Source organism: Hemibagrus wyckioides, linkage group LG29, assembly GCF_019097595.1.
Source record: "Hemibagrus wyckioides isolate EC202008001 linkage group LG29, SWU_Hwy_1.0, whole genome shotgun sequence".
Taxonomy (NCBI): Eukaryota; Metazoa; Chordata; class Actinopteri; order Siluriformes; family Bagridae; genus Hemibagrus; species Hemibagrus wyckioides.
The window spans coordinates 11,588,313-11,615,626 of NC_080738.1; the positions used below are offsets into that span (position 1 = coordinate 11,588,313).

The 27,314-nt window shown below is 37.5% G+C and overlaps 3 protein-coding genes across 3 annotated transcripts in view; all 3 read left to right on the forward strand.

The window, feature by feature from the left end:
* The window catches only part of LOC131348973 (fucolectin-like), a 46,475-nt gene extending 42,109 nt beyond the window's left edge, over window positions 1–4,366 (forward strand). Inside the window, exon 8 of the mRNA XM_058384233.1 lies at window positions 3,784–4,366. The gene's annotated coding sequence lies outside the window, so the exon portion shown is untranslated. The remainder of the gene's footprint in view (window positions 1–3,783) is intronic.
* LOC131349130 (fucolectin-4-like) lies at window positions 954–2,472 on the forward strand. Its single transcript, XM_058384546.1, is given in 6 exon segments — window positions 954–963; window positions 1,472–1,637; window positions 1,962–1,973; window positions 1,975–2,081; window positions 2,166–2,257; window positions 2,401–2,472. Coding segments are annotated over 6 exon segments (459 nt in total).
* An 8,660-nt stretch (window positions 4,367–13,026) lies between the features above and the next one.
* Window positions 13,027–24,955, forward strand: LOC131349131 (uncharacterized). The gene is made up of 8 exons (XM_058384547.1): window positions 13,027–13,116; window positions 13,391–13,513; window positions 21,816–21,873; window positions 22,399–22,443; window positions 22,903–23,185; window positions 24,155–24,294; window positions 24,393–24,484; window positions 24,878–24,955. Exons 1-8 carry the CDS (start codon window positions 13,027–13,029, stop codon window positions 24,953–24,955), a joined length of 909 nt encoding a protein of 302 aa, XP_058240530.1.
* The last annotated feature ends 2,359 nt before the right edge of the window (window positions 24,956–27,314 follow it).

The window sequence follows — 27,314 nt, forward strand, 5'->3', positions numbered from 1 at the left end:
GCTTGAACTTGTGACCTGCTTAGGTTTTTTGTTTGTTAGTTTGCTTTATTTTATTAAGTTTCATTAAGTTGACATGGTAAAGTGCTTGTGCTGAGGAAATATAAATCCAATAGGAAGCACAAAAACAGCTGTCTCTTCAGACCCACTCCATGCACACACACACACAGCTTTATAGTCATATTTTGCATAAAATTTGCATTAGGAAAGCAGTTGCAATGAAAGATTTTACTTTTATAAATACATTGACCAGTATCATAGTTTTTGCTCTCACAGCAGCCTGAAGTCCTCAGTGCATGAATTCCACAAGGTAATGGAAACATTCCTTTGAGATTCCAGACCAAGTCAAGATTTCTGGTTATAAGACATACTGTAAGTTTTGGATCATCTACATGTTACACGATAAATCATGATCAGCCAATGTTTGTACAGTTTCAGTGTGTCCATGACCATCGTAGTGTTAGATTTCTGTTCTTGGCTGACAAACAGGAGTGGAACCTAATTTGTTTGTAGCTTGTTTGCATACACTTTGACACATTTTAAGATCAAAGATGCCTTTCTACTGTCTACAGTTGTAAAGAATTATTGTTACTCTAACCTTTCTGTGAGCTTGAACCAGTCTGGGCATTCTCTTCTATCTTCCCATAAACAAGGTGTTTGTTTCTTTCACCATTCTGTGTAAACTCTGGCCATCACTGATATTACTCAGATTCTCCATTCAGATGGTTGATGTAAATACTAACTGAAACTCTTATCTGCAGATCACATGAATCATATCACATGTCAGAATCAAACATCAACAATCTGTTGATTCAATAGTACAAAGCTGACTTCCCAGAATGAAGAGTTGAGGTGTCACATGAAGATCATTCAATTAAGGAATGACAATCCAGCTAGTGGACAATCACTATGGTTTTGGATTGCCTTTGGAATACGAAGAATAGAAAAAGATAACGATGACAAACAGTAGGTCTGTTAAGTTGCCAGACTGCTGTTGAAACAATTTTAAACAACTTTTAAATAATGACTGTTTGAGATCAGTGATATCAGATGACCAGATCAGATGTTGCTGCTCTCTGCAAAGACCTGAGAACATTATGCCTCATATGCAGCCAACACACCACTTTTGCTCTTAAGCTTGAACTTGTGACCTGCTCAGGTTTTTTGTTGGTTTGTTTGCTTTTTTTTATTTAGTTTTATTAAGTAGACATGGTATGCATAGAAAAATGCTTGTGCTAAAGAATTATGGATAATATAAATGTAATAGGAAGCACAAAAAACACCTTTCTCTTCTCTCTCACACACACACACACACAGGGTTTGCATTAAATTTGCATTACTCTAAGCAGTTGGAGTGGAAGATTTTACTTTTACTTTTATAAATACATTAATTGGTAACTTAATTTTTGCTCTCAGAGAAGCCTGAGTTCCACAATGCATGGATTCCACAAGGTAATGGAAACATTCTTTTAAGATTCCAAACACTACAATAGTCCATGGTGGAGGGTGGACTTTTTGGCAGTGTATGACATTAGCAATGTAATCATTACTAACAGAGGTGACTGCTGTCCAGAACGGATAAATGGTGCTGAGATCCACATTGGCAATTCCTTAGTCAACAATGGCAACAACAACCCCAGGTAAAAAATTATAAAAATATGAGGGTGGTCTACAGCTGCTACAGTATGGGCTAACAGGGCTAACATGTTTTACAGACATTCCACAAAATAAAACTATAAAACTGACTATAAACTAAGGAATGAATATGATGTGTCATTAAAAAATGATAGATTCTGCACATTCTGTTATGATAATATGAAATCTATGAAAAATATTTAAAAAAAAAAATGAAAATCATCATCAGGGATAGAAACTATGACAGTTTCATCAAGCATTATTAACTTTGGAATCAGTTTAATATTTCACAGAGAGTTAATACTCTGTTGTTGTTTTTCTCTCTGTAGATGTGTTGTTATCCTCTGCAAATTACACCTGCAATATGCGGGGTCGTTACGTGAATATTATCATTCTCAATGTTGCCCAGCACCTCACGCTCTGTGAAGTGGAAGTCTATGGAGTTGCAGGTTCCAATTTTATATTCAATTAACAATTTTATTTAAATTTAAATATAGAGTTGCTCAGTATCAATTATTGATATTTTTTTGTAGTCCCCGTATTTAAGAGGGCATACCTGAGATTAACGTTTAACGGCACTGAGGATCTCAGCAACCCTACCATGACGGAAAATGTTCTTCAAAAGGTGTGTTTGTGAGAATGTACACTCAGTTAGGTACACATACCTTGTAGCTACACTCATTTGCCATTACTGATAGTTTCACTGCTGCACTGCAGCAAGTGTATTATGTGTATTGCATAGCACATAACAGTATTTTTTCTCTGTAGATGTCCAATGTCCAGTCATCAGTATTTCAGGTCTGCTGGACAAAGGAACCAGAACTGTAAACTGACACCTGACACTGAAAGGGTAAGAAAGCTTAGAAGAATATTACTATTACAACATCAACAACTACTACTATTATTACTACTGTTTATAATAATAATAATAATAATAATAATAATAATAATAATAATAATAAGCAGAAGAAGAAGAAAAAGACATAGGCAGCAATCTTTAGGGTATAGGAATCCCACGTTTATCAACAAAAATCTGTGATACACAGATGCCAGCCCCAAATGCTTTTTTTTTAATTGATTAAGCCGTAAATTACCCTCCCATACATTTATAATTAATAAATTACCTTATTTCAACATAAAAACAATTTGTGAAGATTCATGAAAAAATAAATAGATCATACATTAAAAAACTTGCATTTTTAGATGATATCTAAGCTACCTGTTAGAAATTTACTGAATTTATTCAGTTAGAAATTAACAGTAAGAAATGGAACATTAATTTTCAGCTTACATGGAATTTTGGTTTATTAAGTTAATTTTGGGGAAATAGTTATTTAAACTTCACTTTGACCCCTGTCAACATAAAAGGCTAAACTTTGCACATGATATCAGAATCTTGTCCTGTACATGCCTTTCAAGTGTGAATAGTGTAAGCACTCATTGGTCACAGCTTTTTAAGTAAATTAAGCACTGCCTCAGTGAAACTGATTGACATCTGGCATCAATATTATGTATTTTGTTCTTTTGAAAAAGACGGTTTTGCGTACTATTCAAATAGCAAAAAATCTAAGATTACAAAATGGTTATTGTGGCTTTGGGGATTGAAAAATATACATGTAGTGCTCATGAGAAATGGACTAAAATGTAAAATATTAAACTATAGTGACCATTAGGCCAATCAGGCCCAACTTTCTTCTCTGTGTTTGGGGAGGGAGTACTACCTGACTATTATTAACTACCTAAATAAGTAGGTAAGTTAATACTTAATAATGTTCCAAAACTATGTTTTAATATTCTAAAAACATCTTATGCAATATTTACTTGCTTAACTGTATAATAACTGTGAAGCTGGTGCTAATATTTTCTGAGTTAGAATAATAAAATTACAGAGAAAGTCTTGTAGTAATATAATATTACGTAATGTGATATTAAACACATTTTCCTATATCAAATTCTAATATCTTACTAAAAGATCTCATTCTCAGCATTTTTATGAGACATTTTTATCATATTGACAGACAGAAAAGTGTAAATTTCCAAGTTGAAGTCTCTTAGAGATTTTAATAACACATTAAGGTGAGCAAGCAAACAGTACCAGTATGTCACGCTACAGAAACTTACCTCCACACACTTGTTCATCCTCTTTTGTAGGTACCAACATATGGAAGCACAGCATTATCTACTGGAATATAGCTGTATGCCCAAAACACTACAGGATATGTGAATGATATTTGAACACATTTAGGAGAAGAAGGAAAACACCGATCCACTGATGCTCACTGATATCTCATGCTCTTATCTGAGAAAGAGAATGAGATACATACACTACCAATCAAAAGTTTGGACACATCTTCTAATTCAATGTTTTTTGTTTAGGGATTTATTTTCTACATTCTAGAAGAATGCTGGAGATTTCAAAACTGTGAAATAACACACATGGACTTAAGTAATCCATATGTAATGACAACAAAAAACAGTCAGTTGTTATTTTAAGACACGAAGGTCAGGTGTTCTGGAATAGTTCTTGCAAGAACAGTATTGTCAAGTGCATTTACAAAACCCATCAAGCACCATGATGAAACTGGCTCACATGAAGACCATCCCAGTAAAGCAAGACCAAAACTGACCTCTGCTGCAGAGGAGAAGTTCATTTAGAGTTACCAGCCTCAGAAATCACCAATTAACAGCACCTCAGATTAGAGACGTTATGAAGGCTTTACAGAGCATCAGTAGCAGACATATCTCAATATCACCTGTATAATAATAATAATAATAATAATAATAATAATAATAATAATAATAATAATAATATTTATTATTATTATTATTATTATTATTATTATTATTATTATTGTTATTATTGTTATTATAGCTCATAGAATCCCTTGGTGGAGTTTTTATGAAATACATTGATAGTGGATAGAGTTATAGACACCAGTCAGCTAGGGTCATTTATTTGCATGTGTAAAACAAAGTGCATTTGGCTTTTAAATAATATACATAATCATTTACCAAAAATCAACTCTCTAAGCTGTGTCTTTATTTAGTTATTATATTCTGTATTTGCTATATGATGAACTATATATAATTTGTTGTGCACTGTAAAAATCTGATTCTTAATTGGTGAATGTTATGTTATTTCTGTCAGAGGTTGCCTAGGGAATGAGCCAGGAGAATCAGGTGGAAGCACTTAAACAGCTTTTACTTTATACAACAACAGCAATGCAAATCAAAAGAGTAGAGATACATCCAAAACTACGGTAACTGCCACTGCAGGAGAAACTAAGGAGGATTAGCAAAAGAGTATTCCAACTAGCACACAAACTCAAGAACAGTCAACAATACTCGCCACCGTCTCTGACGAATAAGGCCTTTAAATAGTCTTTGGCTTATTGCCAGCAGGTGCACCGGCGCCGCTCAGATGACTGGGGCGTGATGACGTCTCAGAGTACTGCAGATCCATGACAATTTCTTTAGCTGCAATTTGAGTATTCACAGATGCCTATGCTTCTTTTTAGGGAAACTCTGATTTCAGATATAGTTAGAAATTAAATCCAGTTTACCATTTGTTGCAATAAACTTTGAATTATTCAACTTTTAAAAAAATAATAATACCAATACCAATTCCAATCAGTTCTGTTCAGTCTAATAAATAAATTAAGTATTTGAAACAAAGAAAGCAAATGTCTAATATTTGTAATATTTAATATTCTAATATTCAAATATGTGTATATACATTATATTGCCAAAAGTATTCGCTCACCTGCCTTGACTCGCATATGAACTTAAGTGACATCCCATTCCTAATCCATAGGGTTCAATATGACGTCGGTCCACCCTTTGCAGCTATAACAGCTTCAACTCTTCTGGGAAGGCTGTCCACAAGGTTTAGGAGTGTGTTTATGGGAATTTTTGACCATTCTTCCAGAAGCGCACTTGTGAGGTCACACACTGATGTTGGACGAGAAGACCTGGCTCTCAGTCTCCGAAAGGTGTTCTATCGGGTTGAGGTCAGGACTCTGTGCAGGCCAGTCAAGTTCATCCACACCAGACTCTGTCATCCATGCTTTGTGCACTGGTGCACAGTCATGTTGGAAGAGGAAGGGGCCAGCTCCAAACTGTTCCAACAATAATTTCATTAGAGTAATTTCATTACTCTGTCCATTGACGTGTATCTTCAGGGCCTGGGCACTTGGGGTAGAGGACTGGTCCGTCCTTGGTGGTGGTGTTTTCCTCACCGTGTGTTGTGATCATCTGCATGAGTGTGTGTGTGTGTGTGTGTGTGTATGCAAGGAAGGTATGTTTGCGGAGAGGTTAGTCTAACCCTCTGCCTCTGTTGTGGCCTCCAGTTCCCTGCTTTGACCTTTGTTGACCCTTTGTGATCTACTGATGAAGAAATGAATGCAATCGTATTTATTTAATGCTGTTTTATTAAAGAATTTTCAAAAAACAACTTATTGTTGAATTGTGGCCAATGTCTCTGACCAATATCAGTAATTCGAATCTGTGCATTGTTAATTCCTTGGGTGAAATTCCTAAGGTGGTGTAGTCGGATAGTGTGAAGTTTTTTCTCTGATAACTCTGTTACCATAACTTTTGTCAACCTCTTTTCCTTACCCCTCGCTCCTGCCACACCCATGACGTCAGCCCTGCCTTGACAGGAAATCTGCTCACAAATTTGCATGCCCATGAATGTAAATTTTCATCAAAGAAAGCATTTTGCTATCTGCTCAAAGCAGGATTAGTTGCACTAATCTGAAAAGGCTGGACGGGTAATCCTGGATGGGTGACTGTGTGGACCATTGCTGAAGAAGATCCAAGTAGATAACGTTTGCTGCTGATATCTTGAGATAATAACCTCTGAGCCTAGAGGACAGATAGGTTATGGCCTAGCCTTACACTGTTCATAGTGTTGACGATCCAATTCACACATACAGGAAACAGTTGTCCCTGCTTCGTTGTCAAATCCCAAATTACCCCTATAAAATGGTTTTCTGAGTGGGAGAAAGCACAGTCAGGGAGCCCAAGCCCCTGATGTGCAAAAGCACAACATCTTGATGCCTTACTGCCAATTCTTTTGACAGAACTAAATAAGCCAGTTGTCAATATAATTTAGTACATGGATGACCCAGCATTTGTCGCTTGTGTCGCTACCTCAAGTAGCTTCTCAAAAGAGACTGTGGAGACTGCTTAGCCACAACCCACAATTCGTTGGCATGGAAAATACAATGAGTCCAAAGCATGGCCTTCTGAGTCATGGGAGAGTTCAAGAAAAAGAAAGTGAAGCCAAAACACCAACAAACAAACAACACAAAGAGTGTTGGAGTCATTCTCCATTAAAAAGCATGGGCATGGTAGGACACATCTATTAAATTGCTTGCTTGTCATACTTTTATACAAAAGACAGATGACAAAATAGACAAATAATTTACACAGACAGACAAACGGCTTCCTGAAGACAAAGAGGCTGGTTGTATGTGATATAGGTGCCCTTTTATGGTCTTGCTGATATACAAAGCTTCTTCACCTGACCCCTTCCAGGCAATAAAATTGGCATGTGTTCACATGTGCTTCAGACACCTGTTCTGTGAAGGTGATGCCTTGTTGTGCCATATTATTTCTTTTTTTAATGGTATTTATTTCAATGTATTATAAATAATACATTAAGAGCATAAAATGGACATTGTGTAAAGTAGCTTTTACTACACAGGCAATCTTGCAATTGATTTTAACAAATATTTAGGGAAAATACTTTGAAAAGGGAGTGTGGTTGAGTATAGGCTGAGGATGACAGGCAGCACACAACCAGACAGGATTCAATAGTGGTATTTGCATATATTTTGTATGCACCTGAAGGGCCTGATTTTAACTTCTGTATATACTCTGACTGGCCACTTTATTAAAACCACCATACTACTGTTTAGAACCACCTCAATGCCTCAGTTCACTCAGAACAGCCTCATTTCTTCATGGCAAGAATGGTTTTGGAGATTCTGATCTATGTTGGAATGATTGCACTTATTACCTGGACTGTTGACACAAGGCAGGTGGGGATTCATGCTGTGGATGCCAGTGTCTGAACCTGTCATCTACATGGCACAAAATAAAATAAAGATTAATTAGACCAGGCAACATTTGTCCAGTTTCAGTAACTACATGCCCACTGTAGCCTCAGATTCCTGTCCTTGGCTGACAGAAACGGTGGAACCTAATTTGGTTGTGGCTTGTTCACCTTATTTGGTTTGATATGTTGGATGTTCTAAGATGCTTTTCTGCCTTTTTTTGTCAGCTTAAACCAGTCTGGCTGGCTATACTCCCCTGAACTCTCATAAACAGGGTGTTTTTTTTTCTCGTGACTACTGTATGTGAAAATTCCAGATCAGCCTTGTCTGACAGAAATAACCATATCATCATCATTGAGTTCACTGAAATCACATTTTTCGGTGTGATGTGATGTGACTAATTGAAAGTATCTGCATGATTTTACACATTGCACTGCTGACTTATGAATGAGCTTAGTTTGTTTACAAATACATCCTGAAGAATCAGGAACATTTGAGTAGTCTAATGCAAAATTCATGCAAAATACATGTTTTTACTAAAGAATCTGGAAGTAGGTCATACATTTACATATATGGCACCCTTATATGGAGTAGCTTACATTTTATCTCATTTTTATACAACTGAGCTATTGAGGCTTAAGGGCCTTGCTTCAGGGCCCAAAGAAAGCATCGTGGTGGTCCTGGGATTTGAATTCACAAATCCCCAATAAGTAGTCCAACATCTTAAACACTGAGCTACCACTGCCCTTCTTCATGTCATGTCATAACTGCTGAAACTGGATTGAAATAACCATTAAAATTATCATTAAATCACTTAGTAGTAGTAATAGTAGTAATAGTAATAATAATGATTATATAATAACAAACAAACAAACAAACAAACAAGAAATCTAATAATTAATATAATTATGACATAAATATTATTGTTACATGTTATTATTAATGATTTTTATTATTATTATTATTATTATTATTATTATTATTATTATTTTGGCAGTTCAAATGGAGATGTTATTAATGTTTTGTTTTGAAAAATAAAAAAAGCTCTTAACCCATGTTTTGAAATGAAAAGCTCTTAACCCTGAAAGCTGATTAAACAGTGTTCATTTCTTGAAGTAGAAACAACAATATCAGATGAAATAAATGAATGCTAGGTGATTCATCAGTTCAAATTTAACCTTTTGCTTTTGCTTTGTGAAACACATTTGTGCAAAAGTTTTCATAAAAACAACAGATTTATTCATGAACCAGTTTTTATACTGAATAAAAGCCTATACAGGGAAAATATGTAGTAGTTCTGTAGTAGTATCCTTTTTTTTAAACATTGTTATAGACACAGAAAGTCTAAGGTCACTTATATGCATGTGTGAAACACAAAGTGCATTTGCCTTTTAAAGTATATAATCATTTACTGAAACACCAAATGAACAAAGAGGGTCAGAGATGACTTTCTGATTCAAGATTCAAGATTCAAGAAGCTTTATTGTCATTTCAAGCACATATAGCTGATGCAGTTCATAGTGAAATGAAACAACGTTTCTCCAGGACCTGGTGCTACATAAACATACAACATAAAGTTCAAACACAAAAAAACAACACAGAGCTAGGACCGAAAGTTCGTCCAAGCCACATAAAGTGAAAAGTGTGCAGCTAGGTGCAAACAAAGCAATGACAAGACAGTGCAAAAATAATAAACACAAAAACACAGGACACTTAGCACCGAAAAAAAGAAAGAAGGAATGTGCAATGAAATGTAATAAAATAAGACGATGATGAACTTTGGGGCCTGACAACATGTATTGGGCAAAAATACAATATACAGTAGCAGAGGTAGTGCAAAATAGAAATAAACATAAATATAAATATAGCAGCAGATGAAAAACACAGGGGTTGAGGTAGTGCAGTATTGAACAATATAAGTTATGTGTGTGTGAGAGACAGTGAGAGAGTGTGGGTGTGTGTATGTGTGTGTGAGGGACAAAGAGTTATGTACACTTCAGTCCTGAGTGTGTGTGTGTGTGTGTGTGAGAGAGAGAGAGTTTTGTACAGTTCAGTCCCGGGTGTTGAGGAGCTTGATGGCTTGAGGAAAGAAACTGTTCAACAATCTGGTTGTGAGGACCCGAATGCTTCAGTACCTCTTTCCAGATGGCAGGAGGGTGAAGAGTGTGTGTGAGGGGTGTGTGGGATCATCCACAATGCTGTTAGCTTTGCGGATGCAGCGTGTAGTGTAAATGTCTTTGATAGAGGGGAGAGAGACTCCAGTGATCTTCTCAGCTGTCCTCACTATCCGCTGAAGGTTCTTGCGATCCGAGACGGTGCAATTCCCAAACCAGGCAGTGATGCAGCTGCTCAGGACACTCTTGATGGTCCCTCTGTAGAACACAGTCAGGATGGGGGAAGGGAGATGGGCTTTCCTCAGCCTCCTCAGGAAGGAGAGGTGCTGCTGGGCTTTCTTGGTGATGGAGCTGGTGTTGAGTGACCAGGTGAAGTTTTCTGCCAGATGAACACCAAGGAATTTGGTGCTCTTGACGATCTCCACAGAGGATCCAGAGGATGGCACCCTTATACGTACTATACCAAATTTTAGTTTAATCGGACACATGGTTCCTGAGAAACATGGTTCCTGACTTTAGCTCTGCCCTGTGGTATGACCAGACCTTACACATGACCTCAGAGTCTTGTCCTGTCCATGCCTTTTAAGTTACATGCAAATTCATGGATGTACTTACAGCTTTTAGAGTAAATTCAGTACTGCCTCATGTGACAGTCATACTGTTTTTGGTAAATATAAATAGGTCATACTTACTAAGGACTGCAGTGTGCTGACTAGTTTGTCATCCAAAAAGACTAGTTTGCAAAAGTAGGTTTTGCATGTTAAACCAATTAACTAAAAATTCTAAATTGCCAAATGGTTATTGAGGCTTTTAAGCTTAAGAAAAAAACAAGAAATCTGTTTAAATAAAGATTTTTGCTTCTACAGCTTAATATTCATTAGAAATGGACCAAACTGTTAAAACCTTGCATTATAGCACCACCATTAGGCCAATCAGGCCCATCTCACTTCCCTGAGTAGCAGGAGGGAGTACTACCTAGTTTCATGTCTGTACTACTTACCCTATGGTCTGCACAATTAGTTTTAATGAAGAAGAAGAAGAAGAAGAAGAAGAAGAAGAAGAAGAAGAAGTAGAAAAAGAAGAAAAAGAGGAAGAAAATCCTAACAGTTGCAATAATAATAATATCCATGCTATAAAACAATGCGCACATATCCAGCTAACCGAAATGTTCTTGTAATGGTTTAAAAGCATTTGCAACAATACTAAGCTTATTATTAGTCTTTTATTATGTGGAGTGTTTACCACACAAGTCCATATGAATGATACCTGAGTGTCATTGACAGTCAAGACTTTTGTCATTCTGACTCGCAGGAAGCAGAAACATTTTAAATATGTAGAAGAAGAAGAAGAAGAAGTGGCCACAGATCAAGAAAAAAAAACATCAAATGTGTGAGGTTTGGGTGTAGTAAATGAAAGTACATGTAATAGATAGCTGATGATATATATATATATATATATATATATATATATATATATATATATATATATATATATATATATATATATATATATTGCTTAAAAATTAATAGGTTAATTTATTAATTAATGTATTCATTTTGAAATGTATCTATTAAAATGATTTCTTAATATTTTTGGTTAAGCATAGTTAAGCCTAGATTTGAATTTAAGTTGATAGCTTGATTTTGTGGTAGGATTTTGCTAGTAACGTCCCACAAATATGGTTTGTGTAGATGTATTCAGTAGACTCTCAGGAATAGTAAGACAAAAAAACACTCAAATTTGCATGGTTGCAAGAACTGCTCATTCATGACAATAGCACTAAGAAAACATTTTGCACAAAAGGGTAAAGCAAAACACTGTAAACTAATAAATAATATTAACAATCATTAATGTTTCTTTATTTATTATTCTTTTTATTAATCACAATCTTCTAATATTGCCTTGACACATGTAATGAAATACTTAGAATCCCTGTCACTTCCTAGCCGATCAGAAACGTTAAAAACCAAAGAATCATCACTTTTTTTTATACATTTGATTGTATTTGGAAGCATTTAAAAAATAGAAAGTGCTGAGATCATATAGGAATGAGGTTTTACTTACTGGATTAAGTGTGTCTAATATAAACATTTAAAGACTTGCCTGTAATGATGCTCATTAAATTATTAATAGGCCCTTTTTTATTTAATATGTACATTATCTATACAGACATGTTCAGCACAGTACATTTGCTTAAATAAACATTTCAAATTGTTATTAGTCTTAGAGTCTTATTTAGAATGCAAGATATTCAATAATCTTGTCAGTGTCGGTGCTCAAATCAACTCATTTATCACAAACATGAGGACTGATTGTGTCTACAATCAAACACAATATTCTATGTTTCAGGATTGTATCACATTTTTAGCCAAATCTAAACTCACCTCTGCATTTTGTGTTACTAGATACTAAGGATAATGCTTCACTCTGGCATTTTTACTTATAGATAAAAATATTAAAGAACATTTTTGACAGTATAACACTATGCACTCTCAAATCAAAAGCATGCGATTGTGTGTTGTTTGTCATGTATCTCCCTGTGAATGAATTCTTAATATATAGATATCAATACAACTGACATGCTGCTGTATGATATCAAAGAATATTGAGCACCTGCATAACACTAAACATGAGGATCTCTTTATTTGCTAATATTGATATTACTAGATATTTGAGTAAAGATACTTTTCCAGGAACAAACTAAAGCGACAAACATTACTTTACTGTTTAAACTTACATTTGTTAAGGAGCTTATAAACAGCAGATGTCACCACTGCACCATGTGAAACATGATATAGTGCATGATTATTACTGTAATGCAGTTAGGTTGCCTAATGAAACGACTTATATATTGCTTCACAGTGTCTATGGACAATAACTATAATGCATATGATGTTGTTGGCGTGATCAGCAGCTGTAGTTGCCTCTAAATTATATATTATATATTATGTTATTGTAACATTGCAACTGGCATCAGCCCGCCAGAGGGAGCCCTCATCCAAATTCTAGCGCCACCAGAGATGGAACGCTTCTTGGTTTATTGGACATTTAAGCAGCATGCACACTACCTTTAGGTGGTGCTATAATTCAGGTGAGGACTCCCTCTGGCGGTCTGACGCAAGTTGTGATGTTACAGAGTCCCCCCAGGAACACCTCCAAGAGTTTCTATGGTGGGGGCAGCCCTGGGGGCGTGGAGCTAGTCTGTTGGGGTGGAGGCGATGGAACTTCTCCACCAGGGAGAGATCCAAGATGTCGTTGGCATCGACCCGCATGTGTTCCTCTGGGCTGTGTCCCTCCCAGTCCACCAGGTATTGCAGATGGTTTCTGTGGTGCCAGGAATTCAAAAGGTTGTGGACCTGTCAATTTCTAGTGGAGGTGGTGGTTTGTTGCTTGTGGGGTTGTCATTGTGGCAAGAGTGTGCTGGCTTGAGGAAAGACATGTGGAAAGTGGGGGAGATGCTGTACGAAGGGGGAAGTTGAAGGCGGTACGTGACCGGATTGATCTGAAAGATCATGCGGAACGGGCCGATAAAGCATGGGCTGAGTTTGTGGCATGGTAGTCTCAATCTCAAATTTTGTGTAGACAGCCAGACTTGTTGTCCCACCTGAACCTGGGATGTGGGCACCTGTGGCGATCAGCTTGGATCCTCTGCCTGCGTATGGTCCACCGCAGACCGACAGGGGCACAGTCATCCACTGTGGGCATGTCAGAGGGTTCCCCAGACCATGAAAACAGTGGCAGCTAATAGCCCAGAATTCACTGGAATGGAATAAGTCTTGTAGATGAATGCGTAAGCGAGGTCTGGGGGTACTCTGCCCATGGGAGGCACTCAGTCCATTAGACTGTGCATGATAGGCCAAGTTGAGACTTACATTGACTTACATTGACTCCAAAGTGGGTGCAGAATGCTCTCCATACTTTTGAGGTAAACTGAGGCCCTCAATCTGATACAATGTCTTCAGGGAGCCCATAAATATATATATATATATATATATACAGCTCTGGAAAAAACATTTAAAAAATACATTTTTAAAATACCATTAAATGCCTTTACTATTATGTCTCCTCCTAAAAAATTATAATATAAATATGTATTATGTATTTGCACAGGGATATGCATTTTCTCATTGCAGTGGATTCTGACCACAAGGTAAGACCATTTTATGTACACATTTAGTAGGGTCCAAATGTTTGAGACTACACTGAGAATCTTGAAATCTAGAAGTTTGTATATTTTTTTTACAATGTTTAAAACAAATAAAGTAAATGTTTAATATCTGGTTTATTTAATATTTACAATTATTCACTTGGCAAAATTTGTGATATTGTTCATGTTAACTGCATTGTACAAAAGTTGAGATTTTCCTCATACCTAGATTTTTCTATCAAAATGTTTTTAAACCACAATCTTATGAATTTGATCTAAAATATATCTGATCTCTTTATAGAGTCATATGGAGTGCAGGCCAGCTTTAGTAGACATGTCATTAAAGCAAAAAGGGGACATAGATAATACTAACAAGCTCTTCAAAGTACAGGGGTTGGACAATGAAACTGAAACGCCTGGTTTTAGACCACAATAATTCATTAGTATGGTGTAGGGCCTCCTTTTGTGGCCAATACAGCATCAATTCATCTTGACAGATGGACAGATGGTCCTGCACAGTGGCCAGAGGGATTTTGAGCCATTCTTCTTGCAGAATAGTGGCCAGGTCACTACATGATGCTGGTGGAGGAAAACATTTCCTGACTCGCTCCTCCAAAACACCCCAAAGTGGCTCAATAATATTTAGATCTGGTGACTGTGCAGGCCATGGGAGATGTTCAACTTCACTTTCATGTTCATCAAACCACTCTGTCACCAGTCTTGCTGTGTGTATTGTTGCATTATCATCCTGATACACAGCACTGCCTTCAGGATACAATGTTTGAACCATTGGGTGCACATCCTCCAGAATGGTTTGGTAGTCCTTAGCAGTGACGTGCCCATCTAGCACAAGTATTGGGCCTAGGGAATGCCATGATATTGCAGCCCAAACCATGACTGATCCACACCCATGCTTCACTCTGGGCATGCAACAGTCTGGGTGGTACGCTTCTTTGGGGCTTCTCCACACCGTAACTCTCCCGGATGTGGGAAAGACAATGAAGGTGGACTCATCAGAGAACAATACATGTTTCACACTGTCCACAGCCCAAGATTTTCGCTGCTGGAACCATTGAAACCGACGTTTGGCATTGGCACGAGTGACCAAAGGTTTGGCTATAGCAGCCCGGCGATGTACATTGACCCTGTGGAGCTCCCGACGGACAGTTTTGGTGGACACAGGAGAGTTGAGGTGCACATTTAATTCTGCAGTGAGTTGGGCAGCTGTGGTTTTATGTTTTTTGGATACAATCCGGGTTAGCACTCGGACATCCCTTTCAGACAGCTTCCTCTTGCATCCACAGTTACTTTTACGATGTGCCTCATGACGAGCCTCTCGAAGCATTTCATCACGATTGGTGTGAGTGCAACGGGACGGTAGTCATTGAGGCAGGAAACCGTGGACTTACTTTTACGTTTTACTTTTACTTGTTACGTCCACATAGATTTCAGTTCAGCATTCAACACAATCATCCCTCAGCAGCTGATTAAGAAGCTGAGTCTCCTGGGCCTGAACACCTCTCTCTGCAACTGGATCCTGGATTTCCTGACTGGGAGACCTCAGTCAGTCCGGATTGGGAGCAGTATCTCCAGCACCACCACACTGAGCACTGGAGCACCTCAGGGCTGTGTGCTCAGTCCATTGCTGTTCACTCTGCTGACTCACGACTGTGCAGCAATGCACAGCTCCAACCACATCGTCAAGTTTGCTGATGACACGACCGTGGTGGGTCTCATCAGCAAGAACGACGAGTCAGCATACAGAGAGGAGGTGCAACATCTAACAGCCTGGTGCAGAGCCAACAACCTCTCTCTGAACGTCGACAAGACCAAAGAGATGGTTGTTGACTTCAGGAGAGCACAGTGTGACCATTCTCCGCTGTCCATCGATGGCTCCTCTGTGGAGATCGTCAAGAGCATCAAATTCCTTGGTGTCCATCTGGCGGAGAACTTCACCTGGTCACTCAACACCAGCTCCATCACCAAGAAAGCCCAGCAGCGCCTCTACTTCCTGAGGAGGCTGAGTAAAGCCCATCTCCCTTCCCCCATCCTGACTGTGTTCTACAGAGGGACCATCGAGAGCGTCCTGAGCAGCTGCATCACTGCCTGGTTTGGGAACTGCACCGTCTCAGATCGCAAGACCCTTCAGAGGGATAGTGAGGACAGCTGAGAAGATCATCGGAGTCTCTCTCCCCTCTATCACAGACATTTACACCGCACGCTGCATCCGCAAAGCCAACAGCATTGTGGCTGACCCCACACACCCCTCACACACACTCTTCACCCTCCTGCCATCTGGAAAGAGGTACCGGAGCATTCGGGCCCTCACAACCAGACTGTGTAACAGTTTCTTTCCTCAAGCCATTAGGCTCCTCAACACCCGGGACTGAACTGTTCTACACTCTCACACACACTCTCACTCAGGACTGAACTGTTCTACACTCTCTCACACACACACACACACTCTCACTAAGGACTAACTCTCTGTCTCTCACACACAGATACACACACTCACTCTTGACTGTGTGGACACAAACACACACACACAAAATTTATACTGTTCATTACTTACTGCACTACCTCTACCTGTCATCCGCTGCTATAGTTATATTTATGTTTATTCTATTTGCACTACCTCAACCGCTGCTGTGTATTCTTGCACAATATTTTTGCACAATACTTTTTTTTTTTTTTTTTTTTACATTTCACTTTATCTATTTTATTTCACTTACATTCCAGTACACATTCTTTTATTTCTTTTCTGCGCTAAGTGTCCTGTGTTCTTTTGTGTTGTCTTTATTGTATTTATTGTCTTTTTTGCACTGTCTTGTCTATGCTCTGTTTGCATCTAGCTGCACACTGTGCACTTTACGTGGCTAAGACAAACTTCTGTCCTAGCTCTGTGGTGTTGTTTGTTGTTTAGTATTGAACTTGTTGTTGTATGTTTATGTAGCACCAGGTCCTAGAGAAACGTTGTTTCATTTCACTATGTACTGCGCCAGCTATATGTGGTTGAAATGACAATAAAAGCTTCTTGATTCTTGATTCTTGATACTCCTGTTGGATGTGGTTCGTCCTTCTTGGTGGTATGCTGACATTACCCTGGATACCGTGGCTCTTGATACATCACAAAGACTTGCTGTCTTAGTCACAGATGCACCAGCGAGACGTGCACCAACAATTTGTCCTCTTTTGAACTCTGATATGTCACCCATAATGTTGTGTGCATTGCAATATTTTAAGCAAAACTGTGCTATTACTCTGCTAATTAAACCTTCACACTCTGCTCTTACTGGTGGAATGTGCAATCAATGAAGATTGGCCACCAGGCTGGTCAAATTTAGCCATGAAACCTCCAACACTAAATTGGCCAGTGTTTCAGTTTCATTGTCCAACCCCTGTACTTCTTCCATCTCCGCTGTACACTCTCCTCACTTGTGAGCACCTTTCCATCTCTATCCTTAATAAATCTAACTTGCTATACATCCTTCCCATCTCAATCCCTCTGCTTAGCTAACCTGTACAAGTCCTTCTCTCCTTCTCTAGTGTCTAACCTAGTGTACAACTCCTCATATGACTTCTGCTTGGCCTTAGACACCTCCCTCTCCACTCTGCGCTGTAAATCCTTGTATTCCTGTCTATCTTCTTTCCTCCTTCCAGATGACAACCCAGAGCCTGCCTCAACTTCTGTCTAAATTCCTCACAACATTACTCCTTTTTCAGCTTTCACCACTTGGTTGTCTTCTCCATCTCTGTCTTTGACCTCTTCTTCTTACAGACCATCAAAGTCATCCTACACACCACCATCCTATGCTGTCTGGCTAGACTCTCTCCCACTACCACTTTACAGTCACTAATCTCTTTCAGATTGCCTCTTCTACATAGGATGTAGTCTACCTGTGTGCTCCTACCTCCACTCTTGTAAATCACTCTATGCTTCTCCCTCTTCTGAAAATAAGTGTTAACCACAGCCATGTTCATCCTCTTAGCAAAGTCCACTACCATCTGCCCTTCAAGGTTCCTTTCCTTAACTCCAAACTTGCCCATCACCTCCTCATTACCTGTGTTCCCCTCACCAACATGTCCATTAAAATCTGCTCCTATCACCACTCTCTCACCCATGGGAATACTCTCTACCACCTCATCTAATTCACTCCAGAATCTCTCTTTCTCCTCTAACTCACAACCTACCTGTGGGGCATAACCACTAACAACATTCAACATCACCCCTTCAATCTCTAACTTCAGACTCATCACCCTATCTGACACTCTCTTCACCTCCAGAACATTCCTCACAAACTCCTCCTTCAGGACCACACCTACCCCATTTCTCTTACTATCCACACCATAATAAAACAGCTTGAATCCTGCTCCTATACTACAAGCCTTGCTACCCTTCCACCTGCTCTCCTGTACACACAGTATATCCATCTTCCTTCTCTCCATCATATCAGCCAGCTCTCTACCTTTCCCTGTCATAGTACCAACATTCAGAGTTCCTATTCTCAGTCCTACACCCTTACCTTTCCTCTTCTCTCTCTGTCTACGCACACTACACACTATACACTATATTGCCAAAAGTATTCGCTCACCTGCCTTGACTCGCATATGAACTTAAGTGACATCCCATTCCTAATCCATAGGGTTCAATATGACGTCAGTCCACCCTTTGCAGCTACAACAGCTTCAACTCTTCTGGGAAGGCTGTCCACAATGGGACAATAGGAGTGTGTTTATGGGAATTTTTGACCATTCTTCCAGAAGCGCATTTGTGAGGTCACACACTGATGTTGGATGAGAAGGTCTGGCTCTCAGTCTCCGCTCTAATTCATCCCAAAGGTGTTCTATCGGGTTGAGGTCAGGACTCTCTGCAGGCCAGTCAAGTTCCTCCACACCAGACTCTGTCATCCATGTCTTTATGGACCTTGCTTTGTGCACTGGTGCACAGTCATGTTGGAAGAGGAAGGGGCCAGCTCCAAACTGTTCCCACAAAGTTGGGAGCATGGAATTGTCCAAAATGTCTTGGTATGCTGAAGCATTCAGAGTTCCTTTCACTGGAACTAAGGAGCCAAGCCCAGCTCCTGAAAAACAACCCCACACCATAATCCCCCCTCCACCAAACTTTACACTTGGCACAATGCAGTCAGACAAGTACCGTTCTCCTGGCAACCGCCAAACCCAGACTCGTCCATCAGATTGCCAGATGGAGAAGCGCGATTCGTCACTCCAGAGAACGCATCTCCACTGCTCTAGAGTCCAGTGGCGGCGTGCTTTACACCACTGCATCCGACGCTTTGCATTGCACTTGGTGATGTATGGCTTGGATGCAGCTGCTCGGCCATGGAAACCCATTCCATGAAGCTCTCTGCGCACTGTTCTTGAGCTAATCTGAAGGCCACATGAAGTTTGGAGGTCTGTAGCGATTGACTCTGCAGAAAGTTGGCGACCTCTTCGCACTATGCGCCTCAGCATCCGCTGACCCCGCTCCGTCAGTTTACGTGGCCTACCACTTCGTGGCTGAGTTGCTGTCGTTCCCAAACACTTCCACGTTCTTATAATACAGCTGACAGTTGACTGTGGAATATTTAGGAGCGAGGAAATTTCACGACTGGAATTGTTGCACAGGTGGCATCCTATCACAGTTCCACGCTGGAATTCACTGAGCTCCTGAGAGCGACCCATTCTTTCACAAATGTTTGTAAAAACAGTCTGCATGCCTAGGTGCTTGATTTTATACACCTGTGGCCATGGAAGTTATTGGAACACCTGATTCTGATTATTTGGATGGGTGAGCGAATACTTTTGGCAATATAGTGTATGTAGATGGTTTTATGGTATTTCTGACATGGTCCACTTAGTCACATAACCTCCTTTATCCAATAGATTGGCATGTTTTCACACAGACACCACTTCTGTAGAGTAGCATTTCCATAGCATCAAGTCATGAAGTGAGTGAGCAGTGAGGTCACAAGCATCCAAAATACCACTGAAAATAAGTGAAAGAGAAAAAAACAACAGAAGAATGTAAGCAGGTTGCATTACCTTGATGAAGTGTGTATCCCACATAATGAACATGAGGTCAGCCTCTGGTTTGGTTCCAGTAATTATAAAGCTATTTAATCCTGGAAGCTAATAAAAAAACACAGGTGATGGACCATAAGCTAACATGTCATCAGTGGACCAATAAGATGAAGCATCAATTTTTCTCTAATGGTGGGCCACCGAGTCGCTCAGTCTTTTGTATCTAAGTTTCAAACATCAACAATCTGTTCATGTAACAATGGGAGGCTGACTTCCTTAGAATGGTGAGCTAAGATGTCACATGAAGATCATCAGTTACCACATTCTGTTAAACAGTCTAATAACTTTTACATAATGACTGTTTGAGATGATCAAACATCGAATGACATCGGATAACCAGGTTGTTGTTGCTGTCCCCAAAGACCTGAGAACATATGCTTTCGACACACCGATTTTGTCTTGAGCTTAACTTGGACTTGATGTGCTGTGACCAGCCAAGTATTTTGTTTGTTTGTTTGTTTTCATTTATTTACTTCTAGTAAGTGGAAGTGGTATGAACTTTTGTGTTAAATAAATAGGGACAATATAAATAAAAGAAAGCACAAATGACAGCTGTCTACACACACACACAGGGTTCTGTAGTCATATTTTGCATATATTTTGCATTACTCTAAGCACTTGGAGCACACGATTTTACAGGCCTCTGCCTATACATTAACCAGTCGCTTTGATAAGAACACAATACTAATAATAGTAATAGGTAGGACTCTTTCTTTTGAGAACGTTCATTTGATATTCTGGTCCATATAGACATGATTGCATCACATAATTGAAAGGAAAAAAATTTATACCATCTGCAGCTGGTTGGGATTCATGCTGCTGATGCGTCTTATTATCTACATGTCAAAAAATAAATTATGGTTCATCAGATCAGCCAATTTTTTTAGTACAGTTTTAGTGAGTCCATGGTCACTGTAGTCTCAGATTCCTGTTCTTGGCTGACAAATAGGAGTGGAACTTAATTTGGTTGTAGCTTGTCATTCACTTTGTTATGTTATATGTTCCAGTATGCTTTTCTGCTCATCATAGTAAAGAATTATTGTTACTGTAACCTTCCACCATTATGTATAAACTCTGGTGAACAAACATGTCATTATCACTGAGATTTATATATAGAATTATATTACAATTTATATAATTCTGACAGTTAATGTAGATACTAACTGAAGCTCTTATTCCAGTACATCCGGCATAAGCAAATGACTTCTGGAACTTGACGAGCTTTGACTCACCTAATGAAGAATTCATGCAAAATGCTATTTTCCTAAAGAAAACCTTGTAGAAGGCCAAAACCGAAATGTTAACTTAATTTATTTAACAATAATTGAATTTCTATTTAATTACTGATGTTTTAACAGTTAAAATATTAACAGCAACAACAATAATAATAATAATAGTAATAATAATAATAATAATAATAATAATAGTGTTTAATTTATATAGCTCTGTAGGTTGCCCTAAAATTGCAATTAAACAATTCTGTGAGTGTTTTTAGGCACAAAAAAATTGAATTTATTTTTAAGAATTACCTCTTAAAATAAAACACATCTACACATTTACACAGTTGAACTAGAGTTGTTTTGTCATTTTATTGATGCTGGAAATTAAAAGCACTTAATTTTGAAAGTTTTACTCTCTTAAAGAAGAAACAACAATAAATCAGATGTCCAAAAGGAATGCTTGGTGAAATTTTGTTATAGACTGACGTTTGATGCAAACCTATTTCCATCTGTAAAACAAAGTGCATTTGCCTTTTAAATAAATTCCATAACCACTCAGGAAGTGGACAGCTCAGAGTTTAAAAACATCAATGACTTTCTGATCTATGTCAAGCAAGGTAAGAAATCTTTTTAATCTGTGCCTTTATTTGGCTTAATACAGTATATATTTGCTATCTGATGTACTTTATATAATTGGATGTTACAGTAAAAGTCTGATTCAGGAAAAGTAAAATAGTAAAAGTCTGAGTGGCCCGTGAGTACAAAATTGCTTCCTCTCCATTCTTCCCTTCCTTGAGTTTGGTTGTAAATCTGAAGTTCTTCTCTTTAGATTTCAAGACAAAATGGAGAGTTCCCTGTTTCTTTTTTCAGGTAAAAACTGATTTCAAGTATCAAAAAGATCTTAATTATAGTTTTAAAATAAATATCATGTTAGTGTTAGTTGCAATGAACTTACTTTTATATTATATAATATAAATAATCTCTTTTAAATATTTATAACAATGAAGATAAAGATATCTTAATTCATGTTTAAACATTTTACATGTTTCCTCCTAAACAAACACAAGAACACAATACTAATAATAGTACAGTATTTTAATATTATACAAATGTATAATATTAAATTATGTATTTTTGCACAGGGATATGCATTTTCTTATTGCAGTGGATTCTGACCCATCAGCAAGGTAAAAGGATTTTACATACATATTTAGTAGGGTCCAAATACTGTATCTGAAACCACACTGAGAATCGTAAATCTGTAAGGTTGTACAATTGTTTTTTAATATTTATATATGGACATGGACGACATGCTTCAGCATGCTCCATGCTCCAGCTCATCGAGGTCGCATCATTAGGGAACGGCTGCTGGAGGCTAGGGTACCTCAAATGGCGTGGCCTGCACTTTCTTCAGATCTGAATCCCATAGAAAACCTATTATACCCACTACTGTTGTTGGCTTTTGTTTCAATAAATTGTTTGAGATGAGGAAATCACCATTGCATGCTTCTACTTAAAAGCTCTACTTTCATGATATAATATCACTGTAGCGTGAACTTTTACATTTTTTATAAATTTCACCCAAAAGCCAAATATCCTTAACTTTTTGTGAGTAGTGTATATGTTTTTTCTCTTCTTCCCTCCAGTCAATGTGGCCCCAAGAGGAATAGCAACACAATCATCTTTAATGTTTAACAATTTCTATGCTTCCTTTGCTATCGATGGCAACAGAGCATCTAACATGGGCTCCTACTCATGTACACACACAAACATTCAGAATAACCCATGGTGGAGAGTGGATTTGTTGGCAGTGTATGACATTACAAAGGTAATCGTCACTAACAGAGGCGACTGTTGTCCAGAACGGATAAATGGTGCTGAGATCCACATTGGCAATTCCTTAGTCAACAATGGCAACAATGACCCCAGGTGAATTTAAAAAATAAAACCTATAAAAATATCACCATAAAAGAGAATGTTTAATTATGGAAATTTATACACAAAGATACACAAAATACTGCTGAGCAGTGTACATTCTGTGTATTATACAGTACATTGTGCAAAAATAAGATGACTGTAAACAGGAGAGTTCTTGTAAACATATATACACTTATGCATTAGCAGCAATTGGTGGCAGTATTGAAAAGTGGTGTGCAAAAACAGCAGTTGAGTGAAGGTGCAAGACAGCATGTGCAAAAACAGCATGTAAACAGTTTTAATATGGGTGGTGCTATAGACATTGGTGTATATTGAATGAGTGTTTGAGTGTGTGAGTGATTATGGTACAGTTCAGTTAAGTTCATACAGCTGAGTGTGTGTGTGTATGTGTGTGTGTGTGTGTGTGTGTGTATATGAGTTCGGTACAGTTCAGTTCTGGGTGTTGAGGAACCTAAAATAAATAAATAAACAAACAAACAAACAAACAAACAAACAAACAAACAAACAAACAAATAAATAAATAAATAAATAAATAAATAAATAAATAAATAAAATTATTATTATTATTATTATTATTATTATTATTATTATTATTATTATTATTATTTTATTAGTATATATATAATATTTAAATATATAAAAATATATAATATATTTACTACTGGCCTAGCCCATGTGCCAAACTGTAAAACCCAGTTTGGCCCTTGAGCCAAAAAGTTTGCCCACCCCTGTTTTAAAGCTTAGTACACTATGCATGTGAAGATTCTAAGTTATTCAGGTGAGGTTATCTGGAAATTGAGTATGTTAGCTGCATTTCTTTCTTGATTGGTCAAAACATTTCACTCTGCACTCTCCTTTGACTCTCCATACTTCATTACATAAAGCATCGGTTTATAAAGCATTATTAACTTTGGACTAACTAAGTTTTCCCCTCTATTACTTTTCTGTCTCTCTCTGTAGATGTGCCGTTATCTATAGCATACCTGCTGGTGGCTCTGCAAGCTACACCTGCAATATGCGGGGTCGTTATGTGAACGTGTTCATTCCAGGTGTTAGCCGGGTTCTTACACTCTGTGAAGTGGAAGTCTATGGGGTTGCAGGTTTCACTTTTATATTCAATCTATAATTTCATATAAATGTAATAATATATAATGTTTCACAGTAGTTGCTGTCAGCATTGATTTTTTTTTTTTTATAGTCCCTGTTACTAAGAGGGCATTTCTGAAATTAAAGTTTAACAGCACTGAGGATCTCAGCAACCTTACCATAATGGACAAAGTTCTTCAAAAGGTTTGTGTTTGTGAGAATGTACACTTAGTTGTCAGGTTATTACACATACCTTTTAGCTACACTAATTTCCCATTAATCATTGTAGTCCATCTACCATACATCCTGTTGTCCCTCCTGTATGAGGGGAAAGGAGATATTTCTTAACCCAGCAGTGACTGAAACCATTACTGCTGTTTCACCTAGCATACATTCAACATTGCACCCCAACCTTTGTGTCATTGCTGTGTTGAGAATGGTTCGCCACCCAAATTACATATTTCATCAATGGTGGTCCAGTGGTGGTTTCTTTTTATAGAGCAAATGGAATCAGAAAACATCAGATGAGCTGGTCAGTATTTTTTTACACTGTAAATGAATTTTTGCATAGTTCATAACAGTCTTTTTTTTCTATAGATCAAATCTGCCAATGTCCAGTCATCAGTATTTCAGATTCGTTGGACAAAGGAACCAGAACTAAAAGATGAAACTTAGAAAAGGGTAAGAAAGCTTTGAAGAGCATTACTGTTACTCCTACTCCTACTTCCACTACTACTACTACTTCTGTTACTACTACTTCTACTACTACCACTACTACTATTACTACTAGTAACTTTAACCCCACCCGCTTTGTATAATTAAACTTCGCACATGATCTCAGAATCTTGTCCTGTACATACCTTTCAAATTAATTAAGCACTGCCTCATTAGAATTGATTGATAAGTGGCAGCCATATTGTGTACAATGCTGAGTAGTTTGACATAAAATTTGTGAAGATAGGTCCAAAATTCTAACACTATTTTGAAAAAGTTGGTTTTAAATGTTATTCAAAATGTAAGTGGGCAGAGCTAAATAGTTATTGTGGCTTTGTGGTTTGAGAAAAAGCAAGTAATCAGTGGAAAAAATATTTTGCATATAGGACTCATGAATCACCTTTAGCCCAATCAGACCCATCTCACTTCACTGAATATTGGTTGAAAGTACTACCTATAGACAACCTAAATAAGTTACCAATAATGATCCAAGAAATGTTCCAAAACAATGTGTTAATGTATTAAAAACACATGATGCAGTACTAACTTGCTTCACTATATAATTACTTTAAAGCCGTTGCTGACATTTTTCCAGTTAGACAAATGCTACAAACTAATTAGATATGAAACATTCTATGAAAACCAAAATTACAATTGCTAAAAAATGTAAGAACATTTTCTGCTAGTCTAATATTGTTAATTGTCCCAAAAGAAGGTCTTATCTTAGGCGAGAATTGATTAAAATTGTTTTTCCAGATCATAGCATTTAAGGTTAGAGTAGGTTAATTACATTTTTTTTAAACTTATCTAATGGAAAACATAACCAGGGCATGCTGTTATAGGACAATAATCAGTGATCAACTGGTGTGAAGGGGATTCATGTAAAGTGGAGTTACTGTTACCACCCAGTAATTTTGACTGAGTATTTTCCAATTACAGCATGTCCTGAATTGATTTCCTTTTATACCACAGCAATTTTAGAACAATTACAGTTTTCAATTTTGCACTGAATGACACTTTCAACTGTTTATATTTAATGATGTAGAATGAGACAAAAGACAAGGTAGTTTACCAGAAAGCTTCAACATATTACTGATTAATTTAATTTAATTTAATTTTTTAAATAACAGCACATATTTTTTTATAATTAAAGTTTATGTCAGGAGTTCGCCACACAAATCCCCATGAGTGATTTGCAATTCTAAAAAGGATAAGTTAAGCCTATTAAGATGAAACTGGGATATAAATTGCAGTCTTCTAACCTTCTTACTTATCAGATTCAAGAATGCAACAGCACTGTGGTATCATATGTTAAATACACTAAAATCTCTCTTGATAGTTCTTTGAAATGTATAGAACATCAGTGTGACTGTTACCTGTTTATTTACTAACTGGTTGTTGTTTTTTTCACTAAGAAGAAGAAGAAGAAGATGGAGAAGAAGAAGCACTTAAAAGACAACAACAGTGAAGAACAAATGTGTAGCATATGGAACAGCTAGCTACTGTAGCTGAATTTACTGAAATTGTATGTATGATTTATAATCTAATGGGGAAGAGCTAAATAGTTATTATGGCAATTTGGTTATAGAATAACCAAGAAATAAGTGGAAAAATATATTTGTCTATTTAGGACTCATAAGAAATGGACCAAAATATAACACTTTAAACTATTGTATCACCATTAGGACTATTGTCGGTAGGTAAGTAAGTAAGTAAGGTAACCAATATTGATCCAAAATATGTTCTAGAACAATGTTTTAATGTTCTAATAATATCTGCTGCAGTACTAACTTGTTTTACTAATAAGCAGTTATATATGTATATCATTTCGATTACTATGTACTACTACTGTGTACTGCTATGTACTTTGTATGTATCTATGTGATTTATTGATCTATTTAAAATGCTCTCTTGTTTGTTGGGTTTACTACTGTCAAGCCTAGGTTTATTAGATACTAGATATTATGGTAGGATTATGCTAGTAAGATTTCTCTCACTAATTATAATTGAGTAGATGTATTCAGTGGCTTTCTGAATGTGATCTAGAACAATAAATTCCAGTATTTCTGTTTTCCTGTTTATGTTATTTTTACACATTCTGTGCTCTTTTTAGGAAGATTCTCTGGCTTTGGAAACCTATCCGTCAAGGTCTGCTGCTTCAATTTAAGGTTTTTTTCATTTGAACTCCTAATGTTTTTTTATTAATGCTGCTAAAGATGCTTTTTCTATTGTAAGTCGAAGCACTACTTCCACCTCCTGCAATTTGCTGTGCTACTCGCTGCTGAATCAAGGATGAAATGCTTGGTAAATCACTAAAAAC

Coding starts and splice junctions, on each gene's coding strand:
- LOC131349131 (XM_058384547.1), top strand. CDS start 13,027: ATGGAACTTCTCCACCAGGGAGAGATCCAAGATGTCGTTGGCATCGAC. Junction 22,444..22,902: donor GATTCTGACCCATCAGCAAG/GTAAAAGGATTT, acceptor TCTTCCCTCCAG/TCAATGTGGCCCCAAGAGGA. Junction 24,295..24,392: donor GGAAGTCTATGGGGTTGCAG/GTTTCACTTTTA, acceptor TTTTTTTTATAG/TCCCTGTTACTAAGAGGGCA.